Source organism: Salmo trutta, chromosome 19, assembly GCF_901001165.1.
Source record: "Salmo trutta chromosome 19, fSalTru1.1, whole genome shotgun sequence".
Taxonomy (NCBI): domain Eukaryota; kingdom Metazoa; phylum Chordata; class Actinopteri; order Salmoniformes; family Salmonidae; genus Salmo; species Salmo trutta.
In genome coordinates, this window is record NC_042975.1 from 7,547,082 (window position 1) to 7,570,484 (window position 23,403).

Here is a 23,403-nt window from a genome sequence, read left to right on the forward strand (position 1 = left end):
TTAGTCATGGATGCTGGTGGCCTGGAGATATCCCTTATTGGGACAGTGGTTAGGGTCATGGATGCTGGTGGCCTGGGTTTGAGACCTGCTAGGGGAGTCACCCTACTCTCACTATATGTTAATAATACCGTTTTGAATGTTGTTGGAATACTTATTATCATAATGTGTGTAGATTTCTCCTCTTTCATGCATTTCTGGGACTTTGTTTTCCAACTTTGTGCCTTTGTGCTCAACCTCCAGATGCTTTTTGGGGTTTGATGTGATGTTTCTGGCAAAGAGAACAATGCTGCCTTTGTAGAGTTTGCATTTGACAAAAATGTTGTTCTCTTTCTCCTTGATTAACTCAAAATAATGAGAGCATTTCATGTTAAAAGCATAGTTTGTGTGAGAGTTTCCCTAACCTCACCAACATACAAAAGGAGCTGTGAATAGATTTGTGGTTCACCAATCAGGGCCTTGATTGGCTTGACAACAGCAACAAGGTGTGATGTGTAATTCATTTTTGTTGTTGTTGGGATGAAGAACATTTCTTTTGGACCATCAGGCGACCTCCTGACAACTGATACACAGAAATGTTCTTGCAGCGTTCCCGTGAAACATGTCTAGAACATTAATATCTTATATTCTGAGAACATGGCAACCATGTTTTGTGTATGTTTGATGTGACGTTGATGGAATATTTTCCTAACTCTCAGAGAACTAGACACATGAATGTTCTTGCAATGTCCCATGAAATGCTTCTAGAACATTCATTTAGTATATTCTGAAAACATTGCAACCACATTCTAGAGAAGTTCTGCTTGACATTAAGGGAATGTTCTCCTAACTTTAACACCAAAACATGTTAAAAAGGTTTTTAGAAGGTTTTTGTTAACATAGATATAATGTTCCCCCAACTAATGGAAAACTGGACACTCGGAAAATGACGGTTAACATTACAAAAACGTTGCCTCTCCTTAATATTGTTAGCTGGGATGCTGCTCAGTGGGCGATAAAGCTGGTTTGCTCTCTGGTGTGAGACGATTCCACAGCTGCTGAGACACGCTCTATGTGCCTATACAGAGATGGCAGGAAGTGTATTGCAAGGCCAGCAGTGGCAGTTTAAAAATTGGATCCGACACACTGTTTTAATTAACATGAAACGCTCTTTGCAGCATCACTGTTACTTCTTCCAAAACTACTTTTGTCATCTGTTGCGTAATCCATGTTGCCACTAAAATTTGAAAAACGTAACTTTATCTGTTTCTATATACAACTGTAATAAATGGCAAGGACTTTGTAAACCATTCAATCTCTCTTAGAACATAACATATTTTGTTCCCTCTGCTAATGAATGCAAATGCAGAAATATTATACATAGCACACACCACTAGGAGTCTCTCCTTGTCAGGTCAGATGGTCAGCCTTGTGCATAAGTAATGCATAATGTAATTGATGTGTCATTTGCATACGAACTCAAAGCTTTGGGCTCCAGTGAAGTATCATCCAAACAAATGGAATGAGGAAGCAGCTTGTTGTGGCTCCAAATTGACCATCTCCATTTGGCTTTACTTTAGTATTGTTTTGTAAATTCTATGCATTTTGTTCATGTTTATGCAAATCCAATTCAGGGCATAAAGATTTGTGTCTATATTTATAATTTTCATCTCTATTGACCAAAATGTAATTTTATCCAATTCCTTCAGCACAAAGCTCTTGTTCTTTAAGAGATAATTGTAATGAAGGCTTTGGTACTGAGTTCACCTACCTACTGGTTGATTCAGATGACATATACTACTATAAACAACAGAAACCAGACAAATCAACAACAACAACAATATATCTAATGCACATCGGAACTAAAACAATTATCTCTCACTTGGTTCTCGCCAAGGAGTCTCAAATGACAAACATTTTATTGCAATAGTAGACTTCATGAACATACATAATGATAATTCCAACTTCATATTGTGTTGTTGTAAAAAAAAAAAAGGCCACTCCTCTCAAGCGAACTATGTTCTCACCACCTACATCACTTGCCAATCACCTAGTGCAATGGATAGGTGTGAGCTTTAATAAACAAAATGTAGGTTGAATGTGGGGTTCACATCCTGCTGTTCTTTTTTGCCTTCCCAGTTCACTATTTTCTCAAAAACTATGCATCCGTGGTACTATGTAGGATGCTGAAGACAAAAGATTACCATAGGTTTGACTAAATAAAACAAATTATTTGAACAACAATGTCCAGCTCGTGTGGTTTCAAATAAAATAATTTTCCAAATTTAGCCAGGATTTAATCCTGTGCCTATGGTGTCTAGAGGATTCCTAATTCTCGACCCTATCTCCTGGGCTACCGTTCAGGAACCACAGCGGATGGTAATCCACAGGGGGAGAATCTCACTCACCACTGCTTTACAGGCTTAGCCACCTGTCAAGTGAAAGTAAGTGAAGACTATCTAGAGTAAGTTTGGAAGTGGTGTCCAGCGCAGGTTGATGTTTTGAAAGACTATCTAGAGTAAGTTTGGAAGTGGTGTCCAGCACTGGTTGATGTTTTGAAAGACTATCTAGAGTAAGTTTGGAAGTGGTGTCCAGCGCTGGTTGATGTTTTGAAAGACTATCTAGAGTAAGTTTGGAAGTGGTGTCCAGCACTGGTTGATGTTTTGAAAGACTATCTAGAGTAAGTTTGGAAGTGGTGCCCAGCGCAGGTTGATGTTTTGAAAGGCACAGTGGGATCCAACAAAGCTTTTATCACGTGTAACTGTCGGTCACCTTTTGAATTTAATTAAACTTCAATTAAACTTTTTAAACTCGCTTTGACATATTAACAAATAACTTTGGATCCTTAATTTGATCATTGCCTATAACAACTAGAGCTGTTTAAATTAATATCACTTTGGCTCTACGCCCAGAGCCAACTTTCCACCTGTTTAGCAGCAGGTCGGCGCTCTTTGTCCAGCAGTTCCTACAGTTGTCAGATGGTAGTGTGGTGTCTGAAGATGCAAAACGTCATCAATCACGTGTTATTGTTACTTTGATACAAGCATCGGTACTTTTCTGTCCTACTTACTCTACTTTACTGACTTTATTGTCCCCGTGGGGAAGGGTTGTTGCAGTGTCATGTACACGTTTAAAGTGGCGTTTAAATAGAAAAAAAATGGACAATACAACTTTCATAACAGTTACATACCAATAAATAGAGACTTGCCTGCTAGCCTTACTGGGTCGATAGGAACATTAGCCCAAGCTATTTAAGAGGGATATCACACCAGCACAAATGATTGTCTAGTTGTGTTTTTCCTGCCGAAGGGTCCCCTATACCTGCACCCAGGGGGGAGTAGTTCAAGGTCCGGGTCAAAAATGATTTTGTGATAGGACAGTCAACATTAAAATATCCCAGCTTTTTGAGAAAGTACAGTCTTTGTTGACTCTTTTTGTAGATCAGGTCTGTACATTTACTCCACTGAAGCTTATTATTCAAGAGGACACCCAGATATCTCTATTCCTCTACAATCTCTATGTTCTGACCTCTGATAGATGTTGCAGAGGAAGGTGTTGTACACTTCCTGAAGTCTATGCACATCTCTTTGGTCTTGTTGGTATTGAGGAAGTGTGATTGGTCACACCACTCTACAAAGTAATGTAGGACCGGGCCATAGTGTTCTTCGTCATCGTGCAAAAGGCTGATCGAGGCAGTGTCATCAGCGAACTTAACGAGGTGTCTGTCAGGATGGAAACTAGTACAACTATTAGTATACAATATGTACAGGAGTGGGGACAAAACACATCCCTGAGGAGAACTTGTGTTGTTGTTGCGTATGTCCGACACATGGGGACCTACTTTGACCCGCTGTGACCGCTGGCTCAGGAAGTCCAACAGCCACAAAACCAGCCCCCCATCTAAGGAGAAGTCCCTTATGAGTCTCTGTGCCAGAATGTAAGGCTGGAGGCAGAAGAAAAGTCAACAAACAGAACCCTGAAATGGGATTTGGCACCCTCTAGATGTCTACAGACCATGTTGAGGAGAGTAAGAATGGCATCATCAACTCCTGTGCTGGGCTGATAGGCAAACTGAAACGGGTCGAGGAGCTTCTGGGTGGCGCTGAGAATATAACTTTACAATATGATAAATATTACATTATTTATCAGGTGGATCGTTTGCAGGTCAGAGCTGAGGGTGCCAGGATGGTGTATTTAAATGACATTGAATACTTTTGTTTTAGATGTTTTGTTGTTGCTGCTCAGCAGTGGCGCTTTGTTGGAGGCTTTCTGTGTTGGTCAGAAATGTGGAGGATTTCTGTGTTGGTCAGAAATGTGGAGGCTTTCTGTGTTGGTCAGAAATGTGGAGGCTTTCTGTGTTGGTCAGAAATGTGCTTTGAAAATAGCCACACTGGCCCTGAAGTAAAGGCACAACGGGAGCCTATTTAAAGTCAGTATTTTACTGACCTTTGCTGCTACTGCACATTTTACACACACGTGAAGTGCTTACGACATGGAAGATCATAGCACTATGGTGTCTTCATTTATTTATTTGAAATGCTGCTGTCTGAACCATTGTTGTCTGTTGTGAAGAAATGTCTGTCTTGCACAATGCATCTACAGTAGGAGTTCGTTGAGGCAATATATTTAGATCATAGATAGTACACACTTAGCTGAACACTTTTATCATGTCAAAACTGTCCAATTTACAATTTGATCATGAGTAAGGATCTTTCCCCCAGTACTTATGATTCAAGTCTAGCTGAGCCCTGCATGCAAGCTTGTATGCAGGATACATGTGTTTAAAAAAACCTAGTTTTTTAAACATCTGTTAGATAAGTGGATTTCTCACTTCTAAGGCCTTTAGTTAGGATCATTGTTAGAGAATGCTCAGAGGAAGCGTTGTCATTTATCAGTGCAGACATATTACTGTAATGTACATTCAAAATAATGACGAATATGTTGCTACTCTGTATTTTGAATTACATCTAACCTTCTGTGTTTCTATCGTGCTGCAATGCGCCTCTGCCCATAAAAACAACGTCCTCTCTGGGCAGCTTTAAAAATAAAGTAGAAAACGGTTTGATGTCTTCTGTGCCCCTATGAATGATCCCTACGATGTAACTGAAATGATGAAATAGATGTTCTTCTTCTTTGTTTTTATGTTTTATTATCTCACTGTCATACTGTGTTCAGCCATTGTCGGATCTTGACTAGACATCTTGTCTCAAGAGGATCACAATGGAAATAAGTCCCAGACTGTATTGTGTGTTATCCTTCATGATTTAACAATGGAAATAAGTTCCAGACTGTATTGTGCATGATTTAACCTCTCTTGGGTAGGGGGCAGTATTTTGACATCTGGATGAAAAGCGTGCCCAGAGTAAACTGCCTGCTACTCAGGCCCAAAAGCTAGAATATGCATATAATTAGGAGATTTGGATAGAAAACACTCTGACGTTTCTAAAACTGTTTGAATGATGTCTATGAGTGTAACAGAACTCATATGGCAGGCAAAACATGAGAAAAATTCAACCAGGAAGTGTGGAAATCTGAGGTTTGTAGTTTTTCAAGTGATTGCCTATCACTTCCTTAGGCTTCCACTAGATGTCAACAGTCTTTAGAACATTGTTTCAGGCTTCTACTGTGAATGGGGGGAGAATAAGAGCTGATTGAGTCAGGTGTCTGGCAGTCGGCCATTATTTTATTTACGCGCGCGGCCATGAGCACGAGGTCAGTTCTCTTTCCTTTATGAAGACAAAGGAATTGTCCAGTTGGAATATTTTTTAAGATTTATGATAAAAACATCCTAAAGATTGATTCTACACATCGTTTGACATGTTTCTACAAACTATAATATAACTTTTTTAACTTTTCGTCTGGACTTTAGTGTGCGCACCTTCTGCATTTGGAATAGTGAACATAACGCGCGAACAAAATGGAGGTATTTGGACATAAAGATTAACTTTATCGAACAAAACAAACATTTATTGTGGAACTGGGATGCCTGGGAGTGCATTCCGATGAAGATCATCAAAGGTAAGTGAATATTTATAATGCTATTTCTGACCTCTGTTGACTCCACAACATGGCGGGTATCTGTATGGCTTGTTTTGGTGTCTGAGTGCTGTACTCAGATTATTGCAAAGTGTGCTCCTTAATGCGGTGCATTAAGGAGAAGTATATCTTTAATTCTATGCATAACAGTTGTATATTTTATCAACGTTTATGATGAGTATTTCTGTAAATTGATGTGCTCATTCACCGGGGGTTTTGGAGGCAAAACATTTCTAAACATTACACGCCAATGTAAAATGGGGTTTTTGGATATAAATATGAACTTTATCGAGCAAAACATACATGTATTGTGTAACATGAAGTCCTATGAGTACCATCTGATGAAGATCATCAAAGGTTAGTGATTCATTTTAGCTGTATTTCTGGTTTTTGTGACGCCTCTCCTTGCTTGGAAAATGGCTGTGTGGTTTTTCTTGTCTAGGTGCTGTCCTAACGTAATCTAATGCTATGCTTTCGCCATAAAGCCTTTTTGAAATCGGACACTGTGGTTGGATTAACGAGAAGTGTATCTTTAAAATGGTGTATAATACTTGTATGTGTGAGAAATTTGAATTATGAGATATTTGTTGTTTTGAATTTGGCGCTCTGCTATTTCACTGGTTGTTGGCGAGTGGGACGCTACCATCCCACATACCCCAGAGAGGTTAACTCATGTGCATGTATGGATTTTTTAAAGTTTTATGTGTGCTTGTTTTTTTTAAATGGTCGAATTAATAAACTAAACAAAAACTAAAGGTGCTGTAATACACTACAAGTGTTGGGATTAGGTACTTGGGAAAGTAATATATTACATATTGGTTAACAAAAGCAACTTTACAATATTACTTTTTGAGGAAAGTAACTCGTTATATTTAAGCAATAAGGCAAAAGTGGGTGTGTTATATGGCCAATATACCACAGCTTAGGGCTGTGCTTAGGCACGACGCAATGCCTGGATACAGCCCTTAGCTGTGGTATATTGGCCATATACCACAAACTCCTGAGGTGCCTTAATGCTATTATAAACTGGTTACCGACGGAATTAGAACAGTAAATAGTAATTTTGTTGTCATACCCATGGTAAACGGTCTGATATACCACAGCTTTCAGCCAATTCAGGGCTCGAACCACCCAGTTTATAATACTCTTTATATTACTTTCATGAAAAAAATCTCAATCTCACAGTTTGTTTGACTGTAATGAGGAAGCATTTACATTACATTTTACATTTTAGTCATTTAGCAGACACTCCAGAGCGACTTACAGTAGTGAATGCATACATTTCATTTCATGCATTTTTTTTTTGTACTGGCCCCCCGTGGGAATCGAACCCACAACCCTGGCGTTGCACACACCATGCTGGCGTTGCAAACACCATGCTCTACCAACTGAGCCACAGGGATCCCGAGGCGAGCCGCTCACGCTCTACCAAAGATAGTCTATTTACTAACTCAGGTTTTATCACTAGTTTCTCCTTTCATCTGTGGCGCTGCTGTCCTGTGCTAGTCTACAAGTGCTCTGACATATATGGGCTGCTTAATTAGCCATATATACCTAGCTAGCAATGAGGAATCGGCCCAGAAGCAGCCCTCTTCCGGGGGGCCGGAACTGATTGAATCGGCCTGAAATCGGGTGTTGGACTCGGCCCGGAATCAAAATGAATGACTGCCCAGATTCGGCCCAAGTACATTGGGCCATTTCCGTCTACTTGAATTCAGCCGACTTTGCCGGCATCTTACCAGAATCCCCCCAGAAGTGTCCCGATGCAAATTTAAATAAATGTATACAAAATTACCCAATTTAGTAATTATAAATATTACTATTATACATTTTATTCATACAAATTATACCCATCCACAAAAAAACTATTGTGTCGGAGGAAACACTGTACACCTGGTGACTGTATGAGCGTGCATGCACCTGGCCCGCCACAGGAGTCGCTACAGCGTGATGGGACAAGGACATCCCGGCCAGGTAAACCCTCCCCTAACTCGGACGACACTGGGCCAATTGTGCTTCGCCTCATGGGTCTCCCGGTTGTGGCCGGCACGGGTCTCAAACCAGCATCTGTAGCAACGCAGTTCGCACTGCGATGCAGTGTCTTAGACCGCTGTGCCACTCGGGAGGATCCATCCACAAAGTTTTTAATGCTTATCAATTGCATTGCACAAAATATCAAAATACTAAAATACTTCTTAAACAGGACTCTTAAATAATTTTATTTAAATGTGAATTGTATTTTTTGATAACAGAAACAATGAGAAAATATGGAATAAATAAATAATGAAATGTTAGTTATATAAAGCAGCCTGTGTAATCATCTGCCAGAGAGCAGCCCCAATCGACCCGAACCCCAAGTAATACATTTGGGCCAGATAACTTACACCGGAATCGGCCCGAGCTCAATCCCCACATCCTAGCCATAAGTAATACTGCTGAAGGCGGCCCAGACTCGGACCACACGACGTCGGCCGAGTCTGACTCTCAGACGAGTGCCCCGACTCTCAGCCGGAATCGGCCCAGATCCACTGTGCTAGCTGGGAAGTATACTGTAAGCCAAACATCTGTACAGATTTATTCTTTTTTTATTCAAAATCTTTCTATCGAGCCGCCGGTTCTGGTTATAGACAGCACGTGCACAGACCCATAGAGTTGTATAGAGGGCATACTTGCCACAAGACGGGAAAGCCCTCTATGGGCTTTGCTATCACAGAAGCGATCAATGACAAAGTTCAGAAGTGCTCCCTCTATATATTTATATGGACAGCAGCTGTCATGACATTTCTCCAAACAGCCTTTCTCCGCTTGCTCGAGAACTAAATGAGGAAACAAGTTGATATCGGATTCATGGAAACACACATCCAGTAGAGATATGATTCTGAAAGTAACGCACGCGTTGTTTGACAAAGAAACTGTAGTAATATTACTCAATTCAGGAAGAAGTTAGCAATGTCATTACATAACGCGTTACTTTTGTAACACGTTACCCAAAACACTGTACATTACTGTGTTCAGAAAGTATTTATACCCCTTGACTTGTTCCATATTTTGTTATGTTACAGCCTGAATTAAACATTGATTAAATAAAACAATTTCTCACCAATCTACACACAATGCCCCATAATGACAAAGTTTAAATATGTTTTTAGATTTTTTTGCTAATTTTTTGAAAATGAAATACAGAAATATCTAATTGACATAAGTATTCACACCCCTTTGCTATGAGACTCCAAATTGAGCATATGTCACGTCTTGACCGTAGAGAGCTCTTATTTTCTACGGTAGAGTAGGTCAGGGCGTGACTGGGGGGTTTATCTAGTTCTATGTTGTTTGGTTCTAGTTTCTATGTTGGGGTTTTTGTATGATCCCCAATTAGAGGCAGCTGGTTATTGTTGTCTCTAATTGGGGATCATATTTAAGTAGTTGTTTTTCCCACCTGTGTTTGTGGGACATTATTTTGAGTTAGTGCATGTTGCACTAGTTAGTGCATGTTGCACCTCTTTCGTCACGGTTTGTGTTTTGTTTGTAGTTTATTGTTTGTTTTGCGAAGTTTCACATTAAAATAAAATATGTGGAACGATACCCACGCTGCGCTTTGGTTCGTTCCTACACACACTCGTGACAGCGTATGTGTATCCAATTTCCTTGAGATGTCACTACAACTTGATTGGAGTTCACCTGTGGGCCAATCCAATTGTTTGGACATGACAGAAAAAAACACACCTGTCTATAAGGTCCCACAGTTGACAGTGCATGTTAGACCAGAAACTATACCATGAAGTCTATCTCCGAGATATAATTGTGATGAGGCATTTATCTGGGGAAGGGTATAAAACAATTGAAAGTTTCCAAGAGCACAAACTGAGCAACCAGGCAAGAAGGACCTTGGTCAGAGAGGTGACCAAGTATAACGGCCGTCGAAGGGAGTAGACCAAGGCGCAGCGTGTTGAGTGCTCATCGTGTATTTATTATACTGAGAACACATAAACAAAGAAACAATGACAGCCAAACAGTTCTGTCAGGTAAACAACACTAAACAGAAATTAACCACCCCCAAAACCCAAAGGAAAACAGCCTGCCTAAGTATGGCTCCCAATCAGAGACAACGATATACAGCTGTCCCTGATTGAGAACCATACCCGGCCAAAACAAAGAAATACAAAACATAGAAAAAAAGACATAGAATGCCCACCCTAGTCACACCCTGGCCTAAACAAAATAGAGAACAAAAACCTCTCTATGTCCAGGGCATGACACCAAGACCCCAATGACCACTCTGACAGAACTACAGAGTTCCTTGGCTGAGATGGGAGAACCTGCCAGATGTCTCTACAGCACTTTACCAATCTGGGCTTTATGGGAGAGTGGCCAGACGGAAGCCACTCCTGAGAAAAAGGCACATGACACATGGAGTTTGCAAAAATGCTTGTGAAAGACTCTGAAACCGTAAGGCAAAAGTTCCTGTCTAATGAAACAACATGTTTACTCTTTGGCCTGAATGCAAAGCGCTATGTCTGGAGAAAACCAGGCACAGCTCATCACCTGTCTAATACCATCCCTACCATGAAGCATGGTGGTGGCAGCATCATGCTATGGGGATGCTTTTCAGAGGCAGGGACTGAAAGACTGGTGAGGTTATAAGGAACAATAAATGGAGCCAAATAAAGTAAACCCTTGATGAGAACCTGCTTCAGAGTGCAAACGTTGAACAGGACATAACCCAAAGCATACAGCCAAAGCAATGCTGAAATGCTTCAGAACAAAAATGTGAAAGTCATTGAGTGGCACAGCCAAAGTCCAGACTTTAATCCCATTGGAAATCTGTGGAAGACTTGAAGATTGATGTTCACGGTCGCTCCCCATCTAATTTAACAGAGTTTGAAAAAATCAGCAAGGAAGAACGGGAGAAAATCCCCAAATCTAGATGTGCAAAGCTGATACAGACATACCCAAGACGACATAAAGCTGATACAGACATACCCAAGACGACATAAAGCTGATACAGACATACCCAAGACAACTCCAAGCTGATACAGACATACCCAAGACAACTCCAAGCTGATACAGACATACCCAAGACGACATAAAGCTGATACAGACATACCCAAGACAACTCCAAGCTGATACAGACATACCCAAGACGACATAAAGCTGATACAGACATACCCAAGACAACTCCAAGCTGATACAGACATACCCAAGACGACATAAAGCTGATACAGACATACCCAAGACGACATAAAGCTGATACAGACATACCCAAGACAACTCCAAGCTGATACAGACATACCCAAGACAACTCCAAGCTGATACAGACATACCCAAGACGACATAAAGCTGATACAGACATACCCAAGACGACATAAAGCTGATACAGACATACCCAAGACGAAGTAAAGCTGATACAGACATACCCAAGACAACATAAAGCTGTAATCAACCCCAAAGGTGCTTCTACAAAGTATTGACTCAGGGGTGGGAATAACGTATGTAAATTAGATCGTTCTGTATTTCATTTTCAATAAATTAGCAAACATTTCTAAAAACGTTTTCACTTTGTCATTATGGGGTATTGTGTGTAGATGAGTGAGACAAACATCTTTTTAATCCATTTTGAATTCAGGCTGTAACACTACAAAATGTGGAATAAGTCAAGGGGTATAAATACTTTCTGAAGGCACTGTATATGGGGGAATACTGATGAGGCAGGGTTATAGATACGGGGAAGGAATGGCATTAATTCAGATGGTTCAGCTGCATTCACACATCATCTGTCTAAGTTCTAAGTCATGTTCCTCAAAGAGAGAAGAAGAGAGGTGAGGAAGGAAGGCGGGGGGGAGAAGTTCTCTCCACTTCATAGATCTTTCTCACTATGATCACCCCAGACTCCAGATTAACTCAGTACAAAAATACTCAGCATTTCCATTTCCAGTATTGAAAGGGGGGAACCAAATGCTACATTTGGTCGTTTTCAAACTCAGGGCCCTTGGGAAAGCAGATATGAAGCAGCACATTTTACTTTGGCTGGGGAGAATACACCGGCATTCAGGCAGCAGCACCTCAGCCTGGCTGTCACAGTTTTAGGTGCGGTGACAGTGATTTCAGGTGACTGCCGTGAAAACGACCGGAGCAACTCTGCCTCGTACACAGTCTTCTGTGTAGCTCTCGAAATCCTCTGTTTTCTATATGCAGCGGTGCTGTGCTAAACAAACCACTCCTGATCACAAAAGCATTAGGCCTTTATAATACCCGTTTATTTACGAATCTACTTTTAAAGAGAAGACTACACGTGTGTCCAATAGAAGCTGAGAGTAGAGGAAATCAACTGAGGCTTCACTGGATACGCTCAGTCAACTCAAGTGCTTCTGTAAGTCACAACGTCATTGGAGCTTGCCCCATACAGCAGGTGAAGCCAAGAAAAGAAGTGTAAAGAAAGATTGTGTAAAGAAAAGAGATGTAAAGGAAGAAGGTGTAAAGAAAGAATGTGTAAAGAAAAGAGATGTAAAGGAAGAAGGTGTAAAGAAAGAATGTGTAAAGAAAAGAGATGTAAAGGAAGAAGGTGTAAAGAAAGAATGTGTAAAGAAAAGAGATGTAAAGGAAGAAGGTGTAAAGAAAGAATGTGTAAAGAAAAGAGATGTAAAGGAAGAAGGTGTAAAGAAAGAATGTGTAAAGAAAAGAGATGTAAAGGAAGAAGGTGTAAAGAAAGAATGTGTAAAGAAAAGAGATGTAAAGGAAGAAGGTGTAAAGAAAGAATGTGTAAAGAAAAGAGATGTAAAGGAAGAAGGTGTAAAGAAAGAATGTGTAAAGAAAAGAGGTGTAAAGAAAGAATGTGTAAAGAAAAGAGATGTAAAGAAAAGAGATGTATAGAAAAGAGGTATACAAATGGAGGTGTAAAGAAAATAGGTGTAAAGAAAGAATGTGTAAAGAAAAGAGATGTAAAGGAAGAAGGTGTAAAGAAAGAATGTGTAAAGAAAAGAGGTGTAAAGAAAGAATGTGTAAAGAAAAGAGATGTAAAGAAAAGAGATGTATAGAAAAGAGGTATACAAATGGAGGTGTAAAGAAAATAGGTGTAAAGAAAGGGGGTGTAAAGAAAAGAGGTGTAAATTACATTTTAGTGACTACAAAGGATCAAAAGAAAAGTTAATATTAAGATCATTTTACTCGTCAATTATTACCCAAGGTCCAACTGAAATACTGACTACTGCTTTATCCCAACCTCTGAAAGACAGTCGTACAGTACATATACAGGCTGGAGAGATTGGATCAGGGGACTGTTACATACATACAGAGGATGAAAAGGTTGGATCAGGGGACTGTTACATACTTATAGAGGCTGGATCAGGGGACTGTTACATACTTATAGAGTCTGGATCAGGGGACTGTTACATACATACAGAGGCTGGATCAGGGGACTGTTACATACATATAGAGGCTGGATCAGGGGACTGTTACATACATATAGAGGCTGGATCAGGGGACTGTTACATACATACAGAGGCTGGATCAGGGGACTGTTACATACATACAGAGGCTGGATCAGGGGACTGTTACATACATATAGAGGCTGGATCAGGACTGTTACATACATATAGAGGCTAGATCAGGGGACTGTTACATACATACAGAGTCTGGATCAGGGGACTGTTACATACATATAGAGGATGGATCAGGGGACTGTTACATACATATTATATAGAGGCTGGATCAGGGGACTGTTACATACATATAGAGGCTGGATCAGGGGACTGTTACATACTTATAGAGGCTGGATCAGGGGACTGTTACATACATACAGAGGCTGCATCAGGGGACTGTTACATACATACAGAGGCTGGATCAGGGGACTGTTACATACATACAGAGGCTGGATCAGTGGACCGTTACATACATATAGAGGCTGGATCAGGGGACCGTTACATACATATAGAGGCTGGATCAGGGGACCGTTACATACATATAGAGGCTGGATCAGGGGACTGTTACATACATACAGAGGCTGGATCAGGGGACCGTTACATACATATAGAGGCTGGATCAGGAGACTGTTACATACATATAGAGGCTGGATCAGGGGACTGTTACATACATATAGAGGCTGCATCAGGGGACTGTTACATACATACAGAGGCTGCATCAGGGGACCGTTACATACATATAGAGGCTAGATCAGGGGACTGTTACATACATATAGAGGCTGGATCAGGGGACCGTTACATACATATAGAGGCTAGATCAGGGGACTGTTACATACATATAGAGGCTGGATCAGGGGACTGTTACATACATATAGAGGCTGGATCAGGGGACTGTTAGAGGCTGGATCAGGGGACTGTTACATACATATTGAGGCTGGATCAGGGGACTGTTAGATGCTGGATCAGGGGACTGTTACATACATATAGAGACTGGATCAGGGGACTGTTACATACATATAGAGGCTGGATCAGGGGACTGTTACATACATACAGAGGCTGGATCAGGGGACTGTTAGAGGCTGGATCAGGGGACTGTTACATACATACAGAGGCTGGATCAGGGGACTGTTAGAGGTTGGATCAGGGGACTGTTACATACATATAGAGGCTGGATCAGGGACTGTTAGAGGCTGGATCAGGGGACTGTTATATACATATAGAGGCTGGATCAGGGGACTGTTAGAGGCTGGATCAGGGGACTGCCACACTGGGCGCCCGTGGAGCAATTGTTGTGGGAGGTTAAATTACTTGCTAAAGGAGAACAACAGCAGGCAATGGCATCTAGGATTTGATACCAGCAACCCTCTGATTGCTCGCTCACTTTCTGAAAGATTTTTTCCCTGTCAGACCCAGGATTCAAACTGGCAACCCTCCGACTGCGAGTTCGCCTCTCCCGAGTGGCGCAGCGGTCTACGGCACTGCATCTCAATGCTAGAGGCGTCACTACAGACCCTGGTTCGATTCCAGGCTGTATCACAACCGGCCGTGATTGGGAGTCATGTAGGGCGGCGCACAATTGGCTCAGCGTCGTCCGGTGTAGGGTTTGGCCGGGGTAGGCAGTCATTGTAAATAAGAATTTGTTCTTAACTGACTTGCCTAGTTAAATAAAGGTTAAATAAAGGTTAAATAAATAATAAAAATAAGCGCTAGGCTACCTGCAACCCGTCACCTAAGTAAAGTACCTAAGTGTGGTTTACTTCACCTAAGTAAAGTACCTAAGTGTGGTTTACTTCACCTAAGTAAAGTACCTAAGTGTGGTTTACTTCACCTAAGTAAAGTACCTAAGTGTGGTTTACTTCACCTAAGTAAAGTACCTAAGTGTGGTTTACTTCACCTAAGTAAAGTACCTAAGTGTGGTTTACTTCACCTAAGTAAAGTACCTAAGTGTGGTTTACTTCACTTAAGTAAAGTACCTAAATGTGGTTTACTTTACCTAAGTAAAGTACCTAAGTGTGGTTTACTTCACTTAAGTAAAGTACCTAAGTGTGGTTTACTTTACCTAAGTAAAGTACCTAAGTGTGGTTTACCATCAAATATGCCCAGACTAATTAGCGTGTACCTTCGGTGTTTGTCTTGTAGGCCTGACAGTGCTGCAGAAGATTCTGGATACGGCGGCAGAGAAGACGTGGCAGGTGACATCAGTGAACCTGGACAGTGGTATGGATCAGGTGGGCTTCCTGAAGGTGGTTCAGGACCTAGAGAAGAAGAAGGAGTACAACATCATCCTGGACTGTGAGCTGGAGAGACTCAACTTGATCCTCAACCTGGTAAATAACATCAGATTGATAGTCCAGTCCAGTGAATAAAAAAGGGTGGTGACTATTGAGAGCTTAATGAATGGAGAGATGGTCCGTAAACTAAACAGATTAGTTCAGTAAATTGGAATGGATGGGTTCACTCCAACAAGAAGATCATGCAGCTAGAGTAACAACATAACCCTTTCTCCTTTTACTGAGTTTTACAACTCAAACTATTGACAAAGGTTCAGTTACAAGGGTTCAGTTTGAACACTGTGTGGTATTGTTATAGTGTCTCTTGTTCTATACTGGGCCAGTCTCTGGGGGACAGTGGAAGGAGGTTTGTAATGAAGACAAAGATAGATGTGTATGACTTGGATTCCATGCTGCTGCTGGAAGATCATATCATCATCCAGTTCTCCAGGGACAAAATTGTTCCCTGGTACCATTTATATATTGTACTATAAATGGAATCACCACAGTACAGTGAGTAGATCTGGACTAAAACTATTCAAAAACCTAGCTAAAGAAACATTCATAGCAAACCTTTTTATAAATGTAGTCTATCTTGTTTGGGAGGGATAACAGTTCCTTTGAGCTATTTTGAATATGTAAAATCTCTTTAGTCCCGTTGGGCCAGTAACCGAGAGGTTGCTTTTGTTCAAATCCTTAAGACGACTCGGTGAAAAATCTGTCGATGTGCCCTTGAGCAAGGCACTTAACCATAATTGCTCTTGTAAGTCGCTTTAGATAAGAGCTTCTGCTAAATGACTAAAAAATGTCATGGTTTCTGAATAGCAGAGAGCTAGTGAAATTAGTATATTCAAAAACATGTAGTTTACAGATAAGCATTTAGAAATATGGTCAGGCTCAATTATCCCTGACGGCTGCTTCATTCTGTCTCCCAGAGGCGATCCCGGGCCTATCCATCACAGGTGTACCAGTGATTTTGATACAGATTGTGAACATGTAGTCATTAAAGCTCTAATTGGGCTTCCCACAGTGACAGATGCCAAATCCTTCCCAGCTCTCCACGGCGAGTTGTTCCAGCTGCCCCCTTTCTGCTGAGCACTGATATTTTACTCAGACATGCAGGCAGAGACAGGAGATGAGTAATTAGACAAGAACAATTAGCTTCTATTTGGGAGGACCGCAATACATTTTTTTTATGTAACATTTATTTAACTAGGCAAGTCAGTTAAAAACAAATTCTAATTTACAATGACGGCCTACCCAGGGCAAACCCTAACCCGGATGACACTGGGACAATTGTGCACCTCCCTATGGGACTCCTAATCACAGCCGGATGTGATACAGCCTGGATTCAAACCAGGGACTGTAGTGACGCCTCTTGCACTGAGATGTAGTGCCTTAAACTGCTGCGCCACTCAGGATTAATGGGACACTTCAATCCACATCTGGAATGAAATAGCTTTATCTTCATTGACGTGTTGCGAAATGGACATCATTTCCCATTTTTGTTATGCTTTCCAGATCGCTGCTCAGAAGAAGAACCTAAAAAATTACCACTACATATTGGCAAACCTGGTAAGTCTAGCCCTCTCTGAAACAATTGAAGCTTTAATGCAACATGCAGGCTCCAATGTATTTCATTGTAATCTATTTTCACTCCATCTGAAATGTCTTCGTTGTAGATATTGCTGGAACTCCCAGTCAAGACAACTCTACTGTGAAATTGATAGTATTTTTTGTTGTTGTTCTGATCACGACACTACTGACGCCCCTATTGAGAAGTAAAATAACACTGCACCTTCATCGCCACTGAACGATTAAAAACATGTAAGCACAACTGTAGTTTCATCTTTTGCAGAATTGATGGAAACCATTTTTTTTTTACTAATCTATGGTGGCGTTGTTCCATGTATTGGTACCTCTTCATCTTCTCTGTACCTGGCAGACCGTGGAGCTTCTGCTTGTCTGTGCAGAACACAATGTAGGCAGATTGCTGATTACCCGCTGAGCAAGTATATTAGCATTTCTACTCCTTTAAGGCAATTGTAGGGCTCTGAGCTTCTTTTTATGTGTGTGTGTGTGTGTGTGTGTGTGTGTGTGTGTGTGTGTGTGTGTGTGTGTGTGTGTGTGTGTGCATGGGTGTGCTTGTACATGCTTACACTATACTTGTGCATATATATATATATATATATATACATATATATATACATATATATATATATATATATATATATATATATGGTATATGAATGTGTGTGTGCTTTTGTTCTTTGCGTAACTTAACAGAAGTTAGTTTTCCATTATTATTAATGAGCTCAATTCATTGCTTCATGTTAATATTCATTGGTCACCAGACCTAATGAGTTCCTAGATACCAGCAGTAGTAGGTAGAAGGGACTCTGTTAGAATGATTCTGCATTCCACACATATCCAGTTGTACTGAAGTATAGTTGCCTCGTAAGTCATTCTATGTCTAGGGTTGCCTCACACGTTAGCATAGCTTCATATAGAGATCAACCACCCGAGCCACTGCCTGTTCACCCCGAGGTCAGTACAGGTGCATCAAAGCTGGGACCGAGAGTCTGAAAAACAGCTTCTATCTCAAGGCCATCAGACTGTTAAACAGCCATCACTAAGACATTAGAGGCTGTTGCCTGTAGGCATAGACTAGGAATCACTGGCCACTTTATGGAATGGAATACTAGTCACTTTAATAATGTTTACATATCTATCATTACTCATCTCATGTGTATATACTGTATTCTATAATATTCTATGGTATCTCATTCACTTAGTAATGCTTATATATGTTGCATTACTCATCTCATATGTATATATGGTTTTCTATACTATTCTACTGTATCTTAATCCGTTCCGCTCTGACATCATATTTATATAGTCTTAATTCATTCCTACTTAGATGTGTGTGTATTGGGTATATGTTGTGTAATTTGTTAGATATTACTACACTGTCGGAGCTAAAAGCACAAGCATTTCGCTTCACCCACAATAACATCTGCTAATCAACGTGTATGTGACCAATAAAATGTGATTTGATTTGATTTGAGATCTGAGGTCAACTGTCGCCCATTAAGCAACAAGCTAGCCGCTTGCTCTAGTGGTATGTCGTCTTGTGTTATACACAGTACTTCACCAGGAATGGATGCTGTATGTTTTGCTTAAGAGTTGCATGTCAGGAGCGTGGTCTAAACATGCACTCCAGAGGGCTCAACTCAAGAGATCTAGAAACATTTGTTGTGGTAGAACACATAAAGTACACTGTGAAATACAGAAAAAAAAACGTTGACTTTACCGGCAGGATTGTTACATTTATAACCGAATTGTGCCGCAGGAAACATGATTATAAAGGTGGCAAGATGCAACACAACATTCCTTACCATTTGAACCATTTGCCAGATGGGGCACACACTCACACGCACACACACACACACACTCACACACACACACTCACACACACACACTCACACGCACACACACACTCACACACACACGCACACACACACACACACATACTCACACACACACACACTCACACACACACTCACACACACATACTCACACACACACACTCACACACACACACACATACTCACACACACACACTCACACACACACGCACACACACACACACACTCACACACACATACTCACACACACACACTCACACACGCACACACACGCACACACACACATGCTCGCACACACACACGCACACACACACTCACACGCACACACACGCACACACACACATGCTCGCACACACACACGCACGCGCACACACACACTCACACACACGCACACACACACACACTCGCACACACACACTCACACGTGCGCACACACACACACGCACACACACACACACATGCTCGCACACGCACACTCACACGCACGTGTGCGCACACACACACACACACACACACACACACATGCTCGCACACACACACACACACATGCTCGCACACAAACACACTCATACTCCCTCTGTTTATTGATTAAGTCTATGTAACGAGATGTGATCTTAGTTATCAGCCTGTGAAGACTCCCAAAACTTCCAACACTCTTCTTGTTATTTATAGCCTCGGGGGGTAAGAATGTGATCTGTGACTTTCTATCATTCAAATAAAGCATTCAAAGAACGTTTGCTGAAGCCTGTTTCCGAGGCTAGCTGCAGCGTGACTCCAGCGGGGTAAGTTTAATGTAGTTAGACGTTCTTACTCTGGAGATGCTGGTAATTAAATGCAAACAAGGTGAGGGGAGCCTCTCCCACTTGGTTGTCCACCATATCCCTAAGTCAATCAAAGATAGCACTAGGAACAATTCAATTTCAAGATCCGGAATAACCTCCGACAAGCTGATTTGTAATTACATGTCCTTGTTCCACTTGTGTAATAACCTATACCGCTAAACCCTTATTACAGTATAATTACATAGTATTTACATAGTAATTACATGTAACTACTATGTTATAAATACATGTATTACTATTTAGTTACATCTTCATTAGTGTACACTTAAGGTGAAGTGTTACCGAAAGTTCCATTTTGAAGTCGTCAGGCTGTGTGTCTGATGTGTGTTTTAATGGACTGTACACACTTCCTTGAACGCTCAGAGACTGTGGGAGTGCTGTCCTGTGTTTGACTTGATTATATCGGCATGACTACAAGGAGTCATATTTCTAAATCAAAATAGTAAAAGAGGGCACATGCAGTTGAAAAGACATCTGCTTGTCAAACTGTAGAACAGTGGTTTACATTTCCTGCTTCATAGATTTGTAGTGATTGCCTGGACCTGCCAACTTAGCACAAACATCAGTTCAACGTCTAGTTTTGATTTACGTTTGGTTGAGTTGTCAACTAATGTATATTCAATGTGAAATCAACAAAAACAGTCACCATGTCAATGGATATAGGTAAAAATGTGGCTGAAAATATTCAAAATTCCCCTTACGTTGATGACTTTATTCAAATCCAATCAGTTTTCCATGTTGATTCAACGTCAGCACATTGACTTTTTGTTGTTGAAATGACGTGGAAACAACGTTGAGTCAACAAGTTTTTGCCCAGTGGGTGACTTCTCGAGTGGGGTTGAACAGCTGAATAGCAGCTCTAAGTAATCCAAGCTTTCAATAGCAACACTCTGAAAAAACACTGTCATCCAATGATCTGCTCCATGCTTACGGCCATGTTTGGTTCTGTTTTGTTTACTTAGCTTAAGTTTGCTTCTGTTCTATGGTAAGAATTTGATTCCTTCTTTCTCAGGGATTTTTGGACATGAACTTCACTGAGTTCCAGAAGACTGGTGCCAACATCACCGGGTTCCAACTAATGAACTACTCAGACCAAAATGTCAACAAGGCCATAGAGGAGTGGGTGGACTTTGACAGCAAAGACCTCAAGCTACCCAAGAGAAGACTGAAGGTATGATCGAACTGTCTCGGAGATCTTTCCATTCATGTTCTCAAGCTTTCAATAAACATATATCAGCCTCTAATGTTTCCTCGTCGGACTTGCCCTCTCAGTACACAGGAGCCCTCACATACGACGGAGTGAGCGTCATGGCAACCGCCTTTCAGAACCTCCGGAAGCAGCGTATTGACATCTCCCGGCGAGGCAACGCTGGCGAGTGTCTGGCCAACCCACCAGCTCCCTGGGGCCAAGGTATCGACATCCAGAGAGCCCTACAGCAGGTAAGCAGATAGCACCACTCACTCCACAGCCACAGAGAATAGAAGGACTAGGCTTCATGTATGACTATGAGAAATACTGTACAATAGAAAACAATACTAGCTTTAATGAAGTACTATTGTGTTAAACCCTCAGTTAAATGCAAACTTGTGAGCTATATGTACAGTACAGTAATCCTTAAATAGTTATCTTGTGACCTGTAGACTTGTAGGATTTCAAATGTTATGTTAGACATCATGCGATGTCAACACAACCAGCTGGTAATATTGGAATCCTGAAATATCAATCTTGTGTTCTTGAGATAAGAAAAGGACATTTCTGCTGTTTTTGCTCCTAGCTATAATATAATCATACAGTATTGTGTAAAATATATATTATATCGGTGGTCAGCAACAGGCGGCCCGCAGGCCAAACTGCCCCGCAAGTGATTTTTTTGGGGGGGCTCACCAAATTTTTTAATGAAAAAAAATAAAATAATTATAGGATTTTAGCTTTTGGTCAAAAAGGACTGATAAATCACCAGGAAATCACTAAAATTGAGTTTAATTTAGGAAATCTGTTCCCAAGTATTCCCACCAATATAAAAAGGAGACGTTATAACGTCATCAAAGAAATCTCTTTTCCCCCCGACCATCCGCTAAGACAAAAATTGTCCCGCAGCTGAATGTAGTTGCCTACCCTTGTATTAGGTGTTGATTTCTTTGCGTACTGTAGCTACTTAAAACGACTTGAGCATTATTCGTTTTTCAGATTCCAGGTTGCACAGATACAGATCTCAGAGAGTTAACAGTTCTTCATACCAATCCTGGTCAATATCTGGTTTGTCCTACAGGTTCGAATTGAGGGCTTGACTGGACATGTCCAGTTTAACGAGAAAGGCCATCGGATCAACTACACGGTCAGCGTCATGGAGCTGAGCCCGAGTGGACCGCTGAAGGTGAACTGAGACTTGTCCATAACCTCTATAATTATCAATCAACCTCTTTTTATCCTCCTCAGGGGAAATCTGTTGTTTTAGATAGTTAGATAGGATACTGTATGACACTTGACCTTACGAGTAGGAGTAATCCATCAGAGAACATCACCCTCAATGGACTCATCATCTCAACTGTAATTTTCTGTACACATTGTTTTCGTCTTAACTACAAATCCTTTTTTAAGACACTTTGTTAAAAAAAAACTTGACTAGTCATTCACTAGCATTGTGCCCAGCAACAAGAAGCGCTGGAGCCAAATTGAACCACTGGAGCCAAATTGAACCGCTGGAGCAAAATTAAACCGCTGGAGCCAAATTGAACCTGCTGGAGCCAAATTGAACCTGCTGGAGCCAAATTGAACCCGCTGGAGCCAAATTGAACCGCTGGAGCCAAATTGAACCTGCTGGAGCCAAATTGAACCTGCTGGAGCCAAATTGAACCGCTGGAGCAAAATTAAACCGCTGGAGCCAAATTGAACCTGCTGGAGCCAAATTGAACCTGCTGGAGCCAAATTGAACCACTGGAGCCAAATTGAACCGCTGGAGCCAAATTGAACCTGCTGGAGCCAAATTGAACCTGCTGGAGCCAAATTGAACCTGCTGGAGCCAAATTGAACCGCTGGAGCAAAATTAAACCGCTGGAGCCAAATTGAACCTGCTGGAGCCAAATTGAACCACTGGAGCCAAATTGAACCTGCTGGACCCAAATTAAACCGCTGGAGGCAAATTGAACCACTGGAGCCCAATTAAACCTGCTGGAGCCAAATTGAACCACTGGAGCCAAATTGGCTTTGCAAAAAATGAATGTCCAATGTTCACATCATACCAGTGTGTGACATATTTATTTTCATAGCGCAGTTGTAGGATTTTCATATTATTTATTCATATGCGAAGAATTAGTTTGTCAATCAGAAAATGAATTACCCTAGCTCTTCAAGCTTCAAGTTTCTAATATATCCATGTATATTTCATATGAGAAAATGCACAGCATATCAGAGTAAATAAACTCAGCAAAAAAAATA

The 23,403-nt window shown here is 41.1% G+C and overlaps 1 protein-coding gene across 5 annotated transcripts in view; it reads left to right on the forward strand.

The window, feature by feature from the left end:
- The window catches only part of LOC115153917 (glutamate receptor 1), a 93,621-nt gene that overhangs the window by 41,839 nt on the left and 28,379 nt on the right, over nucleotides 1–23,403 (forward strand). For all 5 annotated transcript variants that reach the window (XR_003867790.1, XM_029699594.1, XM_029699592.1 and 2 more), the window contains 5 exons: nucleotides 15,567–15,754; nucleotides 17,219–17,272; nucleotides 20,980–21,138; nucleotides 21,240–21,407; nucleotides 22,238–22,342. Coding sequence is in view for 4 of the 5 variants with exons in the window: in XM_029699594.1 (XP_029555454.1) it covers nucleotides 15,567–15,754; nucleotides 17,219–17,272; nucleotides 20,980–21,138; nucleotides 21,240–21,407; nucleotides 22,238–22,342 (674 nt within the window). In the remaining variant the exon portion in view is untranslated. The remainder of the gene's footprint in view (nucleotides 1–15,566; nucleotides 15,755–17,218; nucleotides 17,273–20,979; nucleotides 21,139–21,239; nucleotides 21,408–22,237; nucleotides 22,343–23,403) is intronic.